Source organism: Mangifera indica, chromosome 15 (genome assembly GCF_011075055.1).
Source record: "Mangifera indica cultivar Alphonso chromosome 15, CATAS_Mindica_2.1, whole genome shotgun sequence".
Lineage (NCBI taxonomy): Eukaryota > Viridiplantae > Streptophyta > Magnoliopsida > Sapindales > Anacardiaceae > Mangifera > Mangifera indica.
Genome location: NC_058151.1, coordinates 13,361,750 through 13,383,981, shown reverse-complemented (window position 1 = coordinate 13,383,981; position 22,232 = coordinate 13,361,750). Strand labels below are relative to the sequence as shown.

The following is a 22,232-nucleotide window of genomic DNA, read 5'->3' as shown; positions in this document are numbered from 1 at the left end:
GGCCCCGCCCATTTGACATTTACACCTTGAAAAAAGAAAGACAACCTATTATGTATAAAATAGGCAATGATAACTTCCTCAATCAATCGTTATATTTTACAGCATTAGAACATGATGCATGTAATGTTCCATAACTTATGCAGGCGAAAGACAGATTGAAATCCCCAATAAATAAAATCAAATCTTCAAGTGTCTTTTCTCAACATCAACCATAACATTGTTCAATTCAAACATCTCTGGTCATTAAGAAAATTTGTGAAAAATGAAGAGGAAGACAACTCAATTCCTTTCACAATTTGGTTAAGGAATGCTTGTGCAGAATGCGGTATCCTGATAAATGTTGCTAGCTTAGTATGGTCACGGGAAACGGATGAGGGCGTTCCACAGGGCACCAAGGGCAAAAAGAGCTGGTAAAACAAGCTTGTCTTGGTAGATTGATGGAGAGCCACTTTCAACCGGGGAGGCTACAGGAGGAGGAGGTGGGTTTTCGACATGGACAGCTAGTTTCATACCGCCATAGCAGAAGCCCTTGCCACTAATGAAGTAGTAATCTCTGGTCACATTAAGCGGAACCACGTCTCTCCCAGCTCCGGTAGTCCAGCTGTGAAGTGGGTGATCGGAGTTGCATGATTCATAGTCTGTCTTGTTCACCTCGAGCACGTTCATCTGATTCCTGTCATATACAAAAACTGGGGAAAACAAGCATGACCAATCAGCAAGAAACGGTTCAAAAGCAGAACAAGTTTCAAATCTAAATCAGTCATAGCAAAGAAAGCAACCTTGCCATATTCAAGCATAATTCAAATGTTTCCAATGACAAACGCTCGACAAATATGATCTGTGAACCTTTGAAATTACTGCATTTGGTTAAATAGTAAAAAATGTTGGCAAATTTAAGGCCAATGAGGCCATAAAATGAATCTTTGCTTGCCTAAATTGCAGTTCTGCTATCAACTGAGTTGGTTAACACTGAGAACAAAGGGTTCAGCTTGAATTCAACCCTATTTGAAAGTCAGCAGAGTGTAACTAACAAGAAAGGAACTAAAAAGAGTGAAGAAGAAACCTTTTCAACTAAAATGCTAATAAGTGACCTTTTTTTTACTTGCCAGAATAGTAAACTCAAGAAAGTTCAGTAAAGTAAAGGAGAGCTCATCTACAAAGAAGGTATAAGGAAAAAAATTTCAGATCTGGGTAATCCAGCAGAATAAATGCTACAAATTACTGGAGAAATCAACCTTAAATATGGAGCTCATCTTCAGCAAAAATTCCTTCTCTCAGCAACTAAACAGGGCTGCGCAATGAAACTTAAAGAGCTGCAAATGACTAACACAGAACAAAGAAGAAGCACATAATCTTAAACTAAAAGCTTAGTTTCAGCACAACCCATTTCTGGATCTAACTCTTTTGCAGCAAGATTTGGACTAGAATTAATCAAGAACATAAGCAATCCAGCTCCACAAAAACACCTATGGCAAAGGAGAAAGTGAAAAAGCTACAATGGAAGGAAAAAAATAACAGATCTTTTAGATTCCATTAAAAGAAAATCTAAAGCCAAACAGTGTAAGGTTCAAACCACTTTCACATGAAAAAAAAAAAAAAACCAACAGATCTAAAGCTAAATCCATGCAAAGAACTAAAACTAAAAGCTGCAAAGAGATAAAGAAAGAGGAAGCATACAGAGCCAATCTCCATTGATAAAGTGCTTGTCTTGAGCCCAACTTGTGTAGTTCACACCAGTAGTCCAGCCGTGGTTAGCTCCCACAGTCCACCTGGTTGCAGCCACCTCAGGAACCATCACCACCATGTCCCATACCAACACTAGTGCAACCCCCATCACCATTTTTAGTGCCACAGTCATTTTCCCTCTCTCTCTCTCTCTCTCTCTCTCTTTCAGTTTATGCAAGTTCGAGTGTTTGAAGGGTTTTATGGGGTTATCAAAATGGTCAAGACAACACACAAAGCTGGTGGCTTTTTCTGTTGTAGTCAAACTGTTAACAGGAATGATAAATGTAAAAAATATTTTTGTTAATTTATTTATGGCACTAACGGTTACGAGGTGAGTAGAAGAATCTCACTTATATCATCTAATGATATGTCATTTTAACTTATAATCTCACGTTCTTGTGGTTTATGGTCGGAATTCTAAATTTTACTTTGACATTGACATAATGATTTGAAGGAAAATTGAGGTTAACTTGGACTAATCTAGTTATTAAGTCTTAATCAAAACAAATGAATTCGACAAACAATCCAATTTTCACAACAATGCATGATATTGAAAGAAAACGTAACCATATTCATCTTGCTTGCTTTTCTTATTCTCAAAATGCAATTGAATAATAGAAAGTCACCTCATTTTCTAACCTATAATCTTAGGCTCAAATAATGTTTAACTTTGTGCAGCAAGTTTTAATAAATTAGTACTTTCTTCTCGAAGCCAAAGATGACAAGCATTAGCTACATTAACTCTAGACAAACCTTTCAATTCTTTTGTGGGTATTCTTTTCACTTTTTTACTTTTTCAAACCGTTAGTAATATTGTGCTAAGTAGGAATATCTTGAGTCCAATGACAGCAGAACTTTGAGTCTATGTTAGAGTTTAATCTTGATACATTTTGCAGGAGTTTTAAAATCAAAAGCATATTTATGGATGATCGACCAAATGGAGGTCTAACCCACGAACCTTTGATGTCTGTTTATTAACTGACATTTTTCTTGTGTGTTTTATTCGAACTTCCCCTGCTGTGCTATCTCTGCAACTTTCACAGTACTTTAGTTTTTTTATAACTGTAGAATCTTCACTGCAAATTATATGGGGAAAGGACTAGAAAGAAAAAACAAAGAGTAAAATAAAATAAAGGTTATGTTAGGAAGATTTTATAATTTGAATCAATATTTGACTTAAACAAGTGAACGTGAGCTAAAGCTTCAGTTTGGTTTGAGTCAAAGGATTCATCGGTTTATATAAAAGCTTTTCTTTTTCTTCATTGGTGATTCTTTTTATCCTTTGACAATTTTTTTTTCTTCTCGATAGTTCTTTTTACACAGCTATTCTTCTTTACCAACGCATTATTCATCATCCAAGTCAATTTGAGTTTGAATTTGAGTTGATTATTCTGAAATCAAGTGGAGCTTGAGTGGCTATTGTTTGAGCTCGACTCAAATTTGCCTTTTTTGTAGAACCATCCAAACATCTGATACCATCAACTTATTATATTTGTATCCGGATTGTTTACAATCTTTTCTATTGATAAAATTTTTTTACTTAAATTAAACTATCACTTATAACTACAGTATTATATAAGTTAATTTAATAAAAAATTTAATCTTGATATGTCTTATGTGAGTTTTCATGTCATAATTTTTTATTTGAATACCTCTGTCTTTGTCAATCAAATTACCTTTATGGGCATTTTCTCATGTTTTTTATTTTTAAAATGAGTTAGTTTTTGTGTTTTCAGATGGGTTTTTTTTTTTTGGATGGTAGTGTGACAGACAGAGGGTGCAGAAACCTTGTGGGACAAATGAACCTCTTTTGACAAAAACAGGAATGAGGGCCAGGCTGAATTTGGGTCACAATCATATCTAATGTGAGGCACATGAATGTGACACAGCAATAAGCATCTTGATTTCTCTAGAACAATGCAAAATAATTATCTTTGTTTCCAAAATAAAGATGGATTTGGTAGTTGTGTGGTTAGGTTTTGTCTGGTGAAGCAATTGCCTGATAAAAAAAAAACAAAAGCCCACAATCAATAACCCATTTTCTTGTGTATGAGTATTGGTGTCCTGGTAAAATTATCATAAACCACTAATGTATAAATATTTGTACAATATACACATATTTTTTAGTATATAATTAAGTTTATAAATGATATGACATATTATTTATATATTTATAAATAACTACACATAATTTTATTATAAATATATTATCTATAAATTTAACAAGAAGAAAAAAATAAATAAAAGACTAATAATTGAATAAAAAGTGCATTTATTCATCTGTTGTGAATTTTTGTTAAAGATAGTGTGGTTTTGAGAAAAGGAGGTGAAAGAAACAAAAAGAGAAAAAAAAAAAAAAAAAGACCAAGAATAGTCAATGGTTTTTGTTAGAAGTTAAAGGGTTTGGGAAACATGACCTTCATATCTTTCTCCATAAAGGTTTTTATTGGTGAAATAAGTTTAACTAAGGAAGAATTTGACCATACTAACACTTTCAAATTAGATTTATACAAATTTTACTTTTTAGAAATTAGATTTATACAAATTCTGCTTTTTAGACCCAAGATTTAATATGTGGCTTGTAAAATGGAGGTTTTGTTTACATTTTTCACTAAGATTTTCAAGAGTAAATATTTTTCACATGGATTTAGCTAGTTTACATCAATGTTTTACATATTTCCTTTGAGCTCATTGTGTAATTCTCCTTCAAACTCCAACAGCAAACAAGCAATATATCAAATCCAACACACAAAATGTAATGCACTTATTTCATAAAATCAACGTCATCTACATAGGAAGAATTAAGAGTGGGTTCGAATTGAGCTCAGCTCAGTACTATAGCTGAGCCAAAATCATCCAAACAATGTCATTTTGATATGTATTAATCAAAATGACATTGTTTTAACTTACTCAACTTGATTTTTGCTAGGCTCACAACCTTGCTAACCGAACACTCTCAAGCTCAAGCTCAAGCTCGTATAAACGAAACTTGTTTTGAGCTTGTTCAAGTGGAGCTGGCTCAAATCCACCCCTTAAATGCAAACACTGTGCATACAATGTATTATTATACACTATAAAGTGCATCTCAGGTTTTTTTTACATGCATCTTTAATTTACAAAATGCAAGAATCAGTGACACCATTATCCCCAAAAGGGTTTGCAGATCTGTATTTTATAACTGAAAACTATTGAAACTCCATAGCTATTTAGTCCAACCTTCTCAGTAAGTACTCTACTTGGACTTCCTTTGTGAGGGGCATGATCCAGTCATCATAGAGATCTGCAACCAAGCTTGGAGTTATTTTAAACATCAGCTCTACTCCATTTACTTCAAAATCCCCGGTGACTTCTTGTGCATATGCTCTGGCTTTCATTTCTACTCTCCTTTTGACTGCCTCTTCAACTTTTGGGTATGTCAGCATACTCATCAGTTTATCTCGATCCTGCAAAATTCACAGAAAAGGAAATATTAGTCTGCAGAAAGCCAATATCCACAGATAATCAAGAATATTACCAAAAGAGTAGTGGTGGAGAAGTGTAGTAAGAAAGAGTTTAAGAAAGTACTAAACCTGTGCTATTATTGAAGCCTTGTAAGTTTCTGGATCTGCTGAAAATTTTGCCTCTGCGACAAATTTACCGTAATGAATTCTCTTTGACAATGCCTGCATTTACAAAGGAATACAAGTAGTCGGCATTCAAGAATAAGAAAACTTGCCAAGGAATGACCACTGTTTTTAGAATACAAAACTAATATGCAAGTGCATGGTGTTGTGAATAAAATGATGTAGTGGCCTCACAAGTTATTTATCAACCACAACTATGTTTACTACAGTGCTTTGTGTCACTGGGTGTACACAATGAGTCTATTCATTGGATGGAATCAAGATTTCAACAGAAGTGGCCATGGATTCTATGAACACAACAGATCACTGATGCATGATGCATAAAACACTTTCGGCCTGAAGCCTAAGGAAAGAAGGAAGCAATGTAAATGAATGGGAAGAAAGGCAAGTCTTTTGAGTAATTCATGAATCGTGTAGCATTTGAAGTTGAAGATGTGGAAAACCAAGATCCACAAACGGTGGAAGAAAGACAAGTCTTTTGAGAAATTCATGAATTGTGTAGCATTCGAAGTGTACAGGCACAAGAAAACACAAAGGGTGGAAAAAAAAAGTTCAGAACATTTGATTTTCAGGAAAATAGTTGCTTTCCTGTCCATGCCACTGAGCACCTCAAAATCAAATTTGTTGACATTTTATCTTTGAGATAAGTGTAAATGTCTCAGTTAAAATTTATTTCCAAGGTCCACTCATTCAAACTAATAAAAAACCACTTTAAACATAAATGAATTAGTTTATATGCTTACCTGCAAGCACATTGTATCGCAAACAGCAGTTGATCCACAATTGCCATCATCTCCTTCCTTCACTAACCTAGGGATGATATCTCTAAAGTACATGCCCCACACTTTATCATTTATATTGATTAAATCGGCGATGGGATGTAGTACCTGTTATATTGCAAAAACGGAAGAGGTTAAACCCAGATCAGAAACAAAAACCCACATCAATAAGATGGAAATAAGAGCACTAAAATGTTTGCGCGAAAACAATAAAATGATATTTCCAATATATCTTACATCCTACCTTAGGGTATTGCAGAGGTGGCAAGACTGGGGCGGGCAGTTCATCTGGAAAGAAAGGATGCTCATCTGGACTCTTGTATCTGCCCAACTGACATGTAATCAAATTGTTCAGAACTGTAATGACATAAATTTTCATTCGCTCTTTCCATTTACACCTCCCTCTAAATCATTGTTTTTCACTTCAGTAAACCGTTAATTCGCTGACAAGTGAAGAAAAATAAGGTAAATTGGAAAAGAGTTAATCAACCTTGGCATGAAGCTTTTCAGTTTCTTTGAGAATATACTCCACCAAAGAGCCTTCGAAACCATCCATGTTGAAAAAATTAGGGTCATATGTGTCTGCATTATAACAATATTGAGCTCTCTCTAAAAGACTAAATATAATGCTGTCCTCTTGTCGGATTAAAAAACTTCTTATGCCCTCTAGTGTCAAGTTCTCACTCTCATCAACCCTTTTATGTCTTCGTGATGACCTGCACAGGAAGGAAGACAGATTATAAACCATGTTTACTGCCATTCAATGCTACAGTGTTCAAAATCATCCAACAGCCTTATAGATGTGATTTTCACGAGGAAGAAACATGTAAGCCTCAAGAAAATTGACCAATTATAGACATCTGATTCCATTCTATGATTTTGGATTTCTTGCACAGGAAAATGAAGTGAGTAATTACGTGGATTCTTATGTATGTAACCATTATCATAGTGTGATTCTTCATAATGTGAAAACACATGCTCTGTTAAGCATTCCTTTTTCTCAAGGGCAATGTACTCTACATATTAGGCACAGTGGCAAAACAGTTCTATTAACACATCAAAGCAAATAACCCTACACAAAATTGATACTTAAATAATACAAGAACTCAAAGACACATAAATATTCACACGTGTTCTCACAACCAAGCATATGGGTGGTGCCAAGGCAAGCAATTTAAACACGTGCTTCCTTTCTTCAAAGGCAATGTACTCTACACATAAAATTGGCTGAACGGGCCAAACAGATGTGTTAATACAACACAGCAAATGACCTAGCACAGAAATTTGTGCTTAAGAGATGCAAGAACACAAAGACACATAAACATTCATATGAATTATAAGATCCAAGTACATGGATGGAGCCTAGACTAAGCCAAAAAAAAAAAAAAAAACCATCCTGAAAAGACATAAAGAATCAAACAAGCCCCTGGCCATAACCATACACACCCACAAAATAAATACAGGAAATAAATCATGACATAATATTAGAACGGATCTATTCATATCTCCCACCTTGGATCAACAAATGAAACAATCAAAATTAAATATTATGCATCCGATAATTGTATTGAACCATCCACTGCTTGAAAAAAAATATGCTAAAGATCACAACTTTGAAAGACTTGCTCAATATATCAATCCAAATTAACAAAGACAAATTGAAGCCAAACTGAAACAATAATCGAATTTTAACTCTAAGGTATCTTAACATTGAAGATTATGCACGCCCAATTAAATTGAACCATCCATTACATGTAGAAATACAGTAAAGATCATAACTTTGAAAGACTTACACAATAAATCAAAATCAACAAAGCCAACTCCAAAAAGCAGGACAAATTAAAGCCAAACTGAAACAACAATCAAATTAACCAAAAGGGTATCTTTAATCATACCCAATTAAGCTGGAGGAAGCATTGAGAGGAGGCACACGTTTCTCCTGCAAACTGGAACAGAAAACCGTTAAAGTAGAGGTTTTTCTGGTCTTGACAGAAAAAAGGCAGGTGGGTTGGGAGCGCTTGGGGACATTAAGAGAAGGAATGACTGAAGAAGAGGAGGAAGCTGTAAGAAGCTTGGCCTCCATTGTTGGAATGGAAAAATAAAAAACAGAGCAAACAAGAAAGAAAGCAGAGATAGAAAGAAGGGCTGGAAGAACTTAATTGGCGGTAAAGAATAGAAAAAGAGAGAGGGTTAGGTGGCGTAGAGGTGTTGAAGGGCCACGCAGAGGGTAGGTTAAGGTGGAGACATGGTGGTAGGTAGCGTGTTGAAAATAAATATAAACAAGGCCAAAAGTTTATTCCCACCAAGGTATAGTGAAAAACCACTTCATACTCCCCAAACTTTCAAAAAGATAAGCACTCACCTATAATCCAAAATTTTAAATTTTTTATTAGAGTTAAAAATAAAATTATTATTTTATTAATAATATTAAAATAATTATAATTTTTATCTCATTTTTTTTCCTATATTTTAAAAACCAACAACTTCACTTTTATATAAATATTTTTAGTTTTCAAAAACGATTATTTTTTTTCATATCTAGATTTTTTTTTTCTGTCCTCTCTGGTCAACCCTCCATCACTGACAACTTTCTCTATCCACCCTTACAATCATAATCATTCAACCGATCTTCTTAAAAGCCCGTACAATAAAATTTTTTCCTCCTTTCTTAAGTTTTTAATTCAATCATTAAAAGGATGTGAACTTATAATTCTCATATCTGATCATAGTAATTTACTCATTAATATATTTAGGTAATACTAAGATTAGACACATGGAGTGAATTCATGCAACGAAAACCTAATTTTTAATACATTATAAAATATATGTCATTTCTCATTCATGTCATTGTCATCTTAGCGTTACCCTTCTTGGAAGTGAGCAACATAAAAGTCAAGGGAAGGTGGGTAGTTGATAACATAACAAAAAGCCCAATGGCGTGTTCAAATTGAGGGCATCTCCCTCAATTTATTTTTTAAATTGAGGTAGGTTTTGAAAGATACTAGAAAATAACCTTGGAATCTCCCTTTATATTATATCAACTTATCATTGGCATATGCCTAATAAATAAATTAGGGTTGGATTTAAATAATTCGATTTGACCAATTCAAACTCAACTTTGACTTCAAATTGAGGGTATCGAATTTAAGTTAAATATTAGACTCATATTTTATAAAACGAATTGAGTTTGAATAGATTTCCAATGAATCCAAAATTAAATTGTTTTTTAGTCTAGTTTAAACATTAATTCATCGATTTTGAATCAATCTCAAACTAACACTTTTAAATTTGAATCAATATTAGATTGGACTTTGTTTGGGTTCGATTTGGATCAAATTCAACTGTATTTTTATATAGGAAATGACTCTTAAAACTCTCATTTTATAATCATATAATGAAGTTAAGAGTGTATCGTATCATTGTATGTTATACACACTTCTTTATTGGATGATTGTATGTGTTTTAGATTCATGAAACGTTCTAATTATACATCGGAAACTAGTTTACTGTTATAAAAAATTAGATCAATTAATTATGTAATGATATATAAATTTGTTTGTATATATTAATACTCATCATTTTACGTATAGTATTACTTATAAAATTAAAATCCTCTTTTTAACAATTGAAAAGAGACTTGATAGTGGGTCATGCCGAACTATATTTGGCATACCCTATAATTCCCATAGATCGTGTCGAGCTATGGTATGCCAAATGATAGGCCTTGTGAGTTGCGTCAATTTGTGGCATGACAAGGTTTAGGGCACAACCCATAGCCACATGCTTTAATAGATTGACTTGCCATCATATAAATTTTTATTTTTTATTATTCTTTTGCTATTTCCCTACATGCAAGAACTTAGGGGGTGTTTAGTTAGTAGACATTAAAAATTACTCTGATAATTTATTTTTTATTACTTACATTACTTTGTTTGATTTATAAATAATAAAAAATTTTAGTAATATTTTATTATCAATGATAATATGACAGATAATATAAAAGGTAATATGATTATTATCTTTATTTTAAATATTAAAAATTACTAAGATGATCTTCATTTTATTATATCTATATATTTATTTATTAATTTTTTTAGTGTAAAAATAATCTCATTTTCAATTAATATAATAAATAATATAAAAAAATGTTAAAATAATTATACCTATAGTTATTTAAGTAAAATAATATATTAATATTCTTTTATTACTTTTAACTAAACATAATAATTATTTATACATTTCCAGTTTTATTAAATTTTAGCAAGTATAATAATAATTAATATTCAATAATCTTCAAGATAATCTATTTTAAAAATAATTATTTAATTTTGATAATAAAATACTTCTCAAACTGAACATCCCCTTAGGGCTCGTTTATTTTCAAGGATTTAAAAATTAATTTAGTAATTTATTTTTTATTACTTACATTATCTTATTTTGTTTATTAATCATAAAAGATTACAGTAATTTTATATTACAAATATTAACATGAGAGGTAATATAGGTAGTAATCTGATTATTATCTTCACCTTAGAAATTAAAAGATTACCAAGATAATCTTGATTTTATTATAATTATATTATTATTTATTAATTTTTTGAGATAAAAATAAATTTATTTTTAATCAATATAACAAATAATATACAAAATATTTAAAAATAATTATATTCAAGGGTATTTAAGTAAAATGATTTATTAATATTATTTTATTATTTTTAACCAAACACAATAATTATTTATACTTACTAAATTTTATCAAATTTAATAATAATCTATATCTAATAAATTTTTAAATAATTTATTTTTAGGATAATCTATTTATTTTGGTAATAAACACATGTTTAAGATTTTTGACATAATTTGGAAAGCCCAAGGTCTGACATGATTTGTAATTTTGTGATGTATCCTCATAGGTAGGGTTGGATTCGAGCTAAGTCGAGCTCAGTTCGGTTTACATATAGCTGAGCTCGAATTTGAGTTTGAGCTCGTGAAAGTCAAGTTTGAACTCAATTCGAATTACACTTAACTCGTTTTTCGTTATTAAAACAACGTCATTTTAATATATATTGGTTAAAACAACGTCGTTTTGTATCAAAATTTTTAATTGAAAAATTTAGTGAGTAACTTGAGCCCAACCGAGCTTGTATAGAATTGGCTCGTATTGAGTTTATTTGAATCGAATTTAAATAGATTCGATTTGAATTTAACCCTACTAACCGGCTATGCCAAAATTGAAGGAATTGGGTGGTGGGATGGATTAGGCCCCAGTGAGATGTCTAATTGGATTTCATTTCATTCTTTGCCCGAAATTCTGATAAATTTAGGACCAAAATTTCTGATGTCAGAGAATTATTAAATATTGATGTAATTTTAGTTTTGAAACTATTAATAAGGAAATTGGAAGAGCAAGATCGAATACCTTATCTAAATAGCTTAAACCGGCACCGAAGGTTGAAACTTCTGAATCTTTGAGCCAAAACTCCTTCAAACCCATCTCCGATTTTTCATTGCACAATGCAAAACTGCTTCTTCAATGCCACCATACACCGCTAAGCCTCAAATGTCAGTTCCAATTCGAGCTCCGACCTGGGTCTCTACACGAAGACTCGTGGAAGAAAAGCTTCAAAACCTTCACAAATGCGCTAACCTTAACCATATTAAACAACTTCACGCTCAAATCATCAAACAGGACCTCCACAATGATTTGTATATAGCACCGAAACTCGTTTCTTCGTTGTCCCTTTGCCGTCAAATGGGGTTGGCTATTAAGGTTTTTAGTTATATTCAAGACCCTGGTGTTCATTTGTACAATACTTTGATAAGGGCTTGTGTGCAGAACAACATGAATGTTGAAGCTTTCGGGGTTTTCTTTGAAATGCAAAAAGATGGTCTTTTTGCTGATAATTTTACGTACCCGTTTCTTTTAAAGGGTTGTAGTGGGCAAAGATGGTTAAAAGTTGTACAAATGATACATACCCAGATACAGAAATGCGGGTTTTTGGGTGATATTTTTGTGCCCAATGCGTTAATTGAGAGTTACTTAAAGTGTGGTGTGGTTGGTGTTAGTGCAGCTAAGAAGTTGTTTATGTTGCTGGGTGAGAGAGATACTGTGACATGGAATATAATGATTTCTGGGTTGGTGAAACGTGGAGAGTTGAGTGAAGCTCGAAGACTATTTGATGAAATGCCTGATAGAGATACGGTTAGTTGGAATACAATATTAGACGGGTACACGAAGGCTGGAGAAATGAACTTGGCGTTTGAATTGTTTGAAAAAATGCCAGAAAGGAATATCGTTTCGTGGTCGACAATGATTTGGGGGTATAGTAAAGATGGAGATTTGGAGATGGCAAAATTGTTATTCGATAGGATGCCAGTTAAGAATTTGGTTCCTTGGACTATAATAATATCTGGGTTTGCTGAAAAGGGGATGGCGAAGGAGGCAATGAGATTGTATGATGAAATGGAGGAGGTTGGATTGAAGCAGGATGAGGGGGCTGTTATTAGTATATTGGCTGCTTGTGCTGAGTCTGGGTTACTTAGTTTGGGGATGAAAGTTCATGCTTCTATTGAGAGGAATAGGTTTAAATATAGTACGAATGTGTCCAATGCATTAATTGATATGTATGCAAAATGTGGTAGCTTGGACAAGGCTATGAGTGTCTTTAACTGGATGCCAAAGAAAGATGTGGTGTCTTGGAATGCTATGCTACAAGGACTTGCAATGCATGGACATGGTAAGAAAGCACTAGAGCTTTTCTCAAGGATGAAGCAAGAAGGGTTTGAGCCGGACAAGATTACTTTCATTGGTGTCTTATGTGCTTGCACACATGCAGGCTTCCATGACGAGGGTGTACAATATTTCTATTCAATGGAAAGAGAATATGGGATTCTTCCTCAAGTTGAGCATTATGGTTGCATGATTGACCTGTTGGGTCGAGGTGGACATCTTAAGGAAGCTTTTAGACTTGTGCACAGCATGCCATTTGAACCGAATGCTATTATTTGGGGTTCCCTTTTGGGAGCATGTCGAACACATAATGCAGTAGAACTTGCTGAGGAGGTACTTGATCGCCTGGTTAAATTGGAACCATCTGATCCTGGGAATTACTCTGTGTTGTCAAATATTTTTGCTGCAGCAGGAGACTGGGACAACGTTGCCAATGTAAGGCTACGAATGAGAAGTACTGGAATTCAAAAGCCATCGGGGGCTAGTTCTATTGAAGTGGATAACGAAGTCCATGAATTTACAGTATATGATAGATTGCACCCTAAATCGGAAAAGATATACGAGATGATTGATACATTGGGTCAAGATCTTAACGAGGCCAGGTATGTCCCAAAGGTACCAGTAGATGTTGGTGAACAGGCCTTTTAAATAGAACGGGCGGTTCAATTGTTCCTTATGATGCTAGCTTGTACTTGTTTGCAGTGGAAGGCAAAGAATATAGAACCTTGTACTAAGGTATTCTCCGGGGAAGAAGTTTCTAGGAATTGCTTATCTGTGCTGTACGTATAGTTGTTAACTGACAATACTATTGAAGGAAGGCATATGGTTTATCATAATTATTTAAAGAACCAAGGAAAGTAGTCAGTTGTTAATGTATGCAAGTTGTTCCTCGCGATTTTACCCTGATTTGGATTGCCCCTGAACAGCTGACGTAATTTTCTTTTTGTATACCAATATATTTATAGCAGTTTGTTTAAGGCAACTTTTTGAACCATTTTGATGGGAGTTTTTGCTAGTGGTTGGTTCAGTTTATGGTCCTAGGCAATATCTGTACATCTCTGGGTGCTTGAATTGAGTTTGGTTGCAAGCATACATGGCATGCCCAAGCCAGAATTAGAGCGTTGTCAACAGCTATTACAATGAAAGGCTCAGAAGCAGGTAGATATGGCATAAACTCAGCCCAGAAAAGTTTGAAATATATTTTTGGTTCTAAAAGAAGTGATTGAGAGAAGCATCAGAGCATGATAATATGTGCAATACAAGTACCCCTGATCGTTTTAATGGTTGTCTTGTGCGGAGGATGAGGAGAAGTATACAACAGAAAAAGATTTGATGTTGAAATGAAGAAAGTTCTTCATCATTGAGTTTTTCACGCCCATCCAGCCGTATACCTTACAGCTAAGTTCCAATCAGTGGAGCCGTTAGGAGCTAAAATAGGAGGTTCTTCACCTCATTACATCTAACAATCAAGGACCTTTAGGCTGTAGCTACTAATGCTTCTCTCTGCTGAATATGCGTTTTCCTGCTTGGGATAAAATTGTCTGATAGGATAAGTTGATGACCACTGATCAGGGAACATCTACAGCAATGGCATGCATCTTATTCAGTTGAGTGGCATAAGCATATGTGTTATTATCTGCAGAGTTGGATTCAAGCCAAACCGAGCCCGAATAAGGGCCAGCTTGGACTCTAACTCAAATATAAAACAGCCAGCTTTAATGGTAAACAATAATGTTGGGGAAAAGAAAGAGTCGCAAGAGAATAAGAGCTCCAGTGAGTTGTTTGAGAAGAAAAGTTTTAGTATAGTGATGCTAATGAGTCCTTAAACAGTCAAAGCATCGGTTCGAGTTTAATTCATTCTAACCAAAGATGAATTAAAACCCCCAGTTGTAGTCTTAGATTTTGAGTTTCTGGGCAATGTTTATTTCAAGTGTTTTTTGTTCCTTATGAGGATTCCACTCTTTTGTGGAACATTTATTTTTTAGTTTGTCACTTATTTCTTTTCTCCAGCAAACTTGTAATATGGGTCTGTGTACTCTAGCTTGGATAATATTTTATTATTAAAATTAAAAATTATATAAAAAATATATTTATTTGATAATAAATGAGTATTTATTAATATAATCTTATACAACTTTAAAAAAAAATTTCTAATTCTCATAAAGCTTTTTATTAGAAGACTCATTTATACAATAATAAAATTATGCATATTTATTTTAAATATGTAAATAGGTATTTATTTATGCGTGTTATCATGTGATTGGATGATTTTGAATTGATGATAAAATAACATCAATCATGTAATGATACATATAAATATATATTTATTTGTATACTCAAAGTAAATATGAATGGGTTTGCATATTTCGTATTTGGTTTAGATAATTTTTTATTATTAAAATTAAAAGATTATGCAAAATATAGATTCGTTTGATGATGAATGAGTAATGATTAATATAATCTTATACAACTTTAAAAAAAAAATTACTGACGATCATAAAGCTTTCTATTTGATGACTTATTTATACATCAATAAAATTATGTGTATATATTTTGAATATACAAATAGACACATATTTATGGACGTCATTATGCAATTGGGTAATTTTAAATTAATGATAAAATAACACTAATTACGTATTGACACACATAAGTATATACTTATTTGTATCCTTAAAGTGAGTATGAATAGTATTACTTATTATACATTTATCTAATCCTTTGATACATTTTTACACTTAGTACTTTTAATATGAGAATGATATTTTTCCATCCAAGGATTATTTTGATAAAGTGTACCTTTATTAGCAATAAAACTAAGAACAGTTATAATAAATATCAATTTAAATATTAATAATGTATATATATTTTTATGTAATATGAGTTATTTCGAATTAATATTAAAATGATATCTTATCAGATAATTACATATCATCATTATTATTCAAATTGATATTCAAGAGAAGTTATTAAAGTATCGGGTATATCTGTTATAAGATTAATAGCACTTACACCCTAGAAGTATAATTAGATTGTTTCTTCTACTAACTAAAGAATTAATCACTTAGACCTCTATCTTGAAAAAATATGAATTCAATTCCGATATTATTACAAATAGTTAGAATATTGTTAGCTATGCGTGATCTCGATTACATTATCTACATGACGGTATCATTTGATTGGAATATCACTTGAGATGATGCAATTTAGGTCAAACCACACTATCAAAGTGCGATTTCGATTAAATGACATTATCTTATATGTGATTATAATTAAATTGTAGGCCAAAAGACTTGTTCTCACCCAAGGTTTGATGTAATCCTAAAGTTCCACCCTCCAACTTTAAAAAATCCAAACACTCAATTATGAACTGATTTCTATTAAAAATCTCAGTTAGAATTAAAAGTAAAATTATCATTTAATAAAAATTTTTATAAAATTAAAGTTTTATCACATTTTCCCTCCTAAGTTTAAAAATCTATCATTTCCCCTCACCTAAGGTTTGAAAAAAAAAAAAACATTTCCCCCTAAGGTTTGTAGTTTTGCCTTGTTGTTACTCCTCCGATGACCAAAACTGGCCAACCTCTATACTAGCACTTCTTCCTCCCCCAAATGATGACGAAATAGATTTGTGTGTCATATAAATTTATTTCTTTTGACTGATCTGTGAGACGATCAATACACAAATTGATCAGAAGAAGACTTTATTTATTGTTTTGATCAATCTATGCATAGGTCATTTGAAAGAAGTAGATATGTGCGATGTACAAATTTGTTTTATCTTTCAATTGATGAATTGTCAACCCACCTCCAGTTGGCCAAGGATTCATCATCTTCCGAGAGAGGCAGGAGCGTCAGTATAGAGATTGGCTAGCTTTAGTCACTATAGGAGCAGCAACCAAGCAAAACTACAAACCCTAGAGGGAAAATGATAAATTTTTAAATCTATGAGAGAAAATGTGATAAAACTTTAATTTTATAAAATTTTTTATTAAATAATGATTTTACTCATAATTCTAATTAAGATTTTTAACATAAATTAATTTATAAATAGGTATTTGAGTTTTTAAAAGTTGATATATGGAACTTCGAGATTACATTAAACCTTGGGTGAGAACAAGTCTTTTAACCTAAATTATACCATGTCAAATATAATATCAGATCATTTCAAATGTAATTTTAACTCAATAGCATTATGTGATTTGATTTTTTCTTTTTTAATTGTCGTGAGAAACTTAAACACAGACAAACTTTACAAAGAGATAATTCTTTGCTTTATAATAATATATTATTATAAAAACTTATCTAAAATTTTTCCCTTTTTAAGTGATAGATTATTAAGTCGATTTTCATTAAATAAATATATTTCGGTATATAAAAATTATATTTGTCTATCTCAAATATTTTCAATAACGTATATAATTTTTAAATAAATTTAATCATATAATAATATATTATTAAAATTATCTATTAAATTTTCGGGTCTTTCCCCAATTTCATTTCCTTCCACATTAAGTGGTGCTAAAAAGACAGCCAATAACTGGTCAGAAATATGCCATATCACCAAAAAGGGCTGAAAAGAGGTTCACTTTATCTAAAACCGACATGGCCACACCAGCCTTCTACTCTTGTGCCACCTGTCATTCCTATCCACTATCCCTTGCCCCCACCCATACTTTGAAAAAGTTGACAAAACGCCAAATCACTATTTCCCACCCAAAGTTTGATGAAATACATTTACCATTTAACCCTTTAAGTTAAAAAAAACTACTTTTTTGTCCGATTATCAAATTAATAGTTATTTTTATAAGTTTTTTAGAAAGTATTTATATCATTTTATCTAATATTATAATAGAGTTAATATCGCTTACATCTTTATTAATATAAATAAATTATTTTCTAATTTTAAATACTTTTATTTTTTTATTTTCCTTCCCATTTTTATTTCACCCTTACAATTTCTTTTCTAATTAAGAATCACCCCAATTTGGTGAGATTTTAATCAAAAACTTAATTTTTTTGTAATTTTTAATTGAAATCAATATAAATTAAGAATAAAAATATGTTTAATAAAATTTTGAGGGAAAATGTTATAAACTTGAAGGTTTTTTAATCTTTTCCATAATTTTATACAAAATTTAACACATTTTTTAATAAATTTAACAAATGGATGAAAAAGTATATTTTTCAAGCTTAAATGGTTCGCAGGTCGTTTCATCAAACCTTGGGTGGGACCTCGTTAGTTGGCCTGAAGAAAACTCTCAACTTGGATGATGGGATGGGATTGAAACCAAATGCTTGCTTTGTGGTGCATATTTAGCCACACATTTGTTTCTTGTAAGTTTTTGTATTGTAGTTATTAGCAAGCCTCCTGTCCTGCACAATTTCATTTACACAGCTAGACAGAAGAAGAAGTTCAAACTTCAGAATTAGGCATGGAAGCTTGCTGTCTCACATCAAATTCCTTTACCAAAATCCCAGAATTTGCTCCATCAATCAAAGCCAGAACTCTCTTCAACCCCAAGAGATCTGTTAATCAATTTGTTCTCAAAAGGGTTGCTGCCCCTTTATCTATTTCATGTAAGCAGTGAATTTTTTCATCTGGGTTTGATTCAGAATGTGCATTCATTTTGGTTTTTGATTGACTGTGATTAGGGTTATTTAATTTGAGCTACTGTTGTTAGGTTGCCACTTGAAGTCATCTTCGCCGTCTGATGATGAAAAGAAAGGCTTTGTTGATGGTGATTGGAGATCATTTAGAGCAAGATTAGTAGCTGCAGAGCAAGCATCAAGAACCCAGGTTCAAGAGCCTTCTACAATTGTTGATCCTGATACTGTTGTGGGTTCTCCACCACCACAAATCCATATTGGAGACAGATGGGCCCATAAAATTCATGAGCCCGAAAAAGGTTGCCTGCTTATTGCCACGGAAAAGCTCAATGGAGTCCATATTTTTGAACGGACGGTGATCCTACTCTTATCGACTGAGCCCATAGGCCCATCTGGGATCATACTAAACCGACCGTCACTTATGTCGATCAAGGAGATGAGATCGACAACCCTAGACGTAGCAGGCACATGCTCAGATAGGCCGTTGTTCTTTGGTGGGCCTTTGGAGGAAGGGTTATTTTTGGTGAGCCCAAAAGTGGGTGGTGGTGATGATGAGGTGGGGAAGAGTGGGGTCTTTGAAGAGGTAATGAAAGGATTGTATTTTGGGACTAAAGCGAGTGTGGGATGCGCAGCTGAAATGGTGAAGAGAAATGTACTTGGGCCTGAAGATTTTAGGTTTTTTGATGGCTGTTGTGGGTGGGAGAAAGAGCAATTGAACAACGAAATTCGGGTTGGTTATTGGACCGTTGCCGCTTGCAGCCGAAGTGTAATTGGGCTAGATAGTGTAGGGAGTGTTGGGCTTTGGGAAGAGATCCTTGGGCTTATGGGCCCAAGAAAAGTTTGGTGAAGTTATGTACATTATGATATTCTACCATTGTTAATGTCTCTGCTTTTGTGGCTCAAGTGATTAATGTTTGATATTTCACTTTTAACCCATCAGCACCTCTTGAAATGATATAAATCAACTCACTTGAAAGCTTAAATTGAATCAGGGAATGCACAATCCATTCTTTCTAGGGATCTCGTCCAATCTCATGCTGACTATTAGAGTGATGTAACGCTTTAAAATGTTATCATATAACATCAATTTATAGAAACAATCATTCCTCTTCACGACAAAAAAACAAAAAACAATATGAACCCATATAAGTGTTTAATCTATCAATTAATCCGTAAAATGTTTCGTTATCCTATATAAAATTTATAATTATTTATATCTATATAACTGAAGATTATCATGATATAATATATGTTAGATTGGACCAAAACATGACCCTGTTTTAAACATTTAAGACAATTTATAAATGATCACTCAAATCTTGTTTATCTTGTATTATACAAAGTAATATTATTTAAAGTCCCTCTACATTAGCTTGCAAGGATCCTATGTTAGGTTGCTCATAAACATGGGGAATTGCTAGTATTGGATCATGAGATAAATTGGTATAATAAGGTTTAGAATGATGCAATATTCTTGAATGTGGGGCACTTGGGTCATGCTTGTTACTTTCCAAATTTGAAAATGTCATCACTCATGTTATGTTAATAATGTAAAATCAATCATACATATTAATAGAATAATGTGTCATCGTACGATTAAATAATTTAATTATTTATTTTATTTTTATTTTAAATCATTTAACCGTAAAATGACATATCATTGCCAATTAATTATTACTCGTTTGTATCGACAATTTTACATATGACATATTACTCAATTATTACTTAATCAGAGAATTCTAAGATGTAAAAAAGTAAATAATAAAACTATGTATACAAATAATTATTACTAACTTTTTTATACAAATTGAAATGATAATATATGATTATTTATTTTCTTTCATTTCAAAATTAACCAATTTCATGCTAGTTTATATGAATAACTTAGTAACAAATGTTTGTATACGCAGTTTTACTCCAAGGTAAAATGTTTTTATAAATAAAAATAAAACTATATATACAAATATTTCTTTTTAACTTGTCCGAACAAACCTTTCTTGATAAATAGTATTCTTCTCACATAAAAAAAATTACAGATATAAACAAATTTTGTAAATTTATCTATACAAATTGATGTGATAATATGTAATTTGGTAAATTGATTATTTATTTTTTCTTTCATTTTAAAATTATTGAATCATATATTATCATATCAGCTTGTATAAATAGTTTAATAAGATTTGTATTACTTTTATTCTCATTATTAAGTTGTCTATATATTTTAACAATAAAACTATGCGTACACACTTTGAATACGTATATAATATGTGTCATTATATGATTGAATGATTTTAAATTAAAGATAAAAATAATACATAATTATATTATAACACATATAAATACGTACCTATTTATATACACAAAGTGGGTATGCATAATATTATTCAGATTTTGGTGTTTCAAAAAACAATTTCAATAAAATAAATAATATTATGTGTAACAACAAAGAAAAATATTTTGTGTACTTACAATAATACGTTATTATGTGATTAAATATTATTTTATCGTTAATTTAAAATCACTGTATTGTATAATTTATTTTATATCTTTTTTCTGTAAAAACAAAATAAAAATGGAATAATCACAATAAAAAATTATAAATCACATTGACTTCTCACATAATTTATTACAACCATAATTGAAATAGCTAAGGCTCTTGATTGCTCACCAAACCTTAACTTTAACAAGTCATTTCTATTATTATGGTCTAGCTCAAGCAATCTCTCTCCATTTGTTTGTTTAAATTAAATTTATATTTTGGCATAGAGTAATATTATATAAATTAACGATAAATATAAAATATTATTTTATTTATAATTTAAAAATTATTTAATCATACAATAACACATTTGTTATTGTGTTTATACTCATTATTAGTATATAAAATATTATTATTTCGCTAATATTTCAATAAATATTAACAAGAGAAAAAAATTGAAATTGACGAAAAAGACTTGTGATACCATTTTAGAAATGATCTTTATACTTTAACTAACGAGTTCGATGATACTATCAAAATGTATCAATTCATCTTTGAAATCTTCTTTCAATACTAACTTTTTTGAGGTTTTGTTGATCTAAACTCACACGTATACTAATAGATATTGTGTGTTATTGAATCAGAATTTTTTTATGCTAATTCGAATTTAATAACATAAGAACTTCTCCTTATCTTAATTTTCTTCTAGGTTCAATAAATGTTATCGCACATTTTGTTTTTATTTTTTATTATTAATTACCCATCATAGTTTCATATTTTCAAAAAAAAAAAATACAAGAGAATTTTTCCGAACCTAAACTTTCTTAAAGTTTAATTGACTTAGTCTTAATTACGTGATTTTATATATTGGTTATAAAACAAGAGAAATACGTATAATAAGAATGAATACCCATTTGTGATATATATATTTACAATAATATATTATTAAGTGATTGAATGTTATCTTATTTCTAATTTAAAATCGGTTTATGATGGTGACAGCTAATCTACTTATTTGAATGGATTCTTTGCAAAGCTTTTAGGGTTTTAGGTCATTCAATTTTCTTCAATTGGGCAGGCTTTTGAAAGCAGCTTTTGCCATTACATTAATTGCATTCAAAATCTTTCTAATTTATATTGAAGTAACAAGAGTTCATTGGCCCCCCCTTGCCCCCACTCCCTTCAACCAAAAAGAAAGTGAATTGGGAGATCTTAATTACTAGATTTAACTAAAAGAGGATTTGATTCCAATGTTTCTTTTCACTTTTGGCTACCTTGCTTGCTAT

General features: G+C 31.7%; 4 protein-coding genes across 4 annotated transcripts; 2 read left to right on the top strand and 2 right to left on the bottom strand.

Moving 5' to 3' along the window:
- Positions 1–153: 153 nt before the first annotated feature.
- On the bottom strand, positions 154–1,911 carry LOC123197405 (lamin-like protein). The gene is made up of 2 exons (XM_044611702.1): positions 1,678–1,911; positions 154–689 (listed from the first exon to the last, which is right to left on the bottom strand). The coding sequence occupies exons 1-2, from the start codon at positions 1,856–1,858 to the stop codon at positions 358–360; spliced, it is 513 nt and encodes a 170-aa protein (XP_044467637.1). The 5' UTR covers positions 1,859–1,911; the 3' UTR covers positions 154–357.
- A 2,547-nt stretch (positions 1,912–4,458) lies between these two features.
- Positions 4,459–8,390, bottom strand: LOC123198262 (chorismate mutase 1, chloroplastic). The gene is made up of 6 exons (XM_044612939.1): positions 8,023–8,390; positions 6,618–6,843; positions 6,372–6,458; positions 6,092–6,235; positions 5,295–5,387; positions 4,459–5,168 (listed from the first exon to the last, which is right to left on the bottom strand). Exons 1-6 carry the CDS (start codon positions 8,208–8,210, stop codon positions 4,932–4,934), a joined length of 975 nt encoding a protein of 324 aa, XP_044468874.1. The 5' UTR covers positions 8,211–8,390; the 3' UTR covers positions 4,459–4,931.
- A 3,126-nt stretch (positions 8,391–11,516) lies between these two features.
- LOC123197332 (pentatricopeptide repeat-containing protein At3g29230) lies at positions 11,517–14,976 on the top strand. Its single transcript, XM_044611582.1, has one exon. It carries the CDS (start codon positions 11,661–11,663, stop codon positions 13,503–13,505), a length of 1,845 nt encoding a protein of 614 aa, XP_044467517.1. The 5' UTR covers positions 11,517–11,660; the 3' UTR covers positions 13,506–14,976.
- Positions 14,977–18,169: 3,193 nt separating this feature from the next.
- LOC123197272 (UPF0301 protein TC_0483) lies at positions 18,170–19,403 on the top strand. Its single transcript, XM_044611492.1, has 2 exons — positions 18,170–18,437; positions 18,542–19,403. The coding sequence occupies exons 1-2, from the start codon at positions 18,293–18,295 to the stop codon at positions 19,312–19,314; spliced, it is 918 nt and encodes a 305-aa protein (XP_044467427.1). The 5' UTR covers positions 18,170–18,292; the 3' UTR covers positions 19,315–19,403.
- The last annotated feature ends 2,829 nt before the right edge of the window (positions 19,404–22,232 follow it).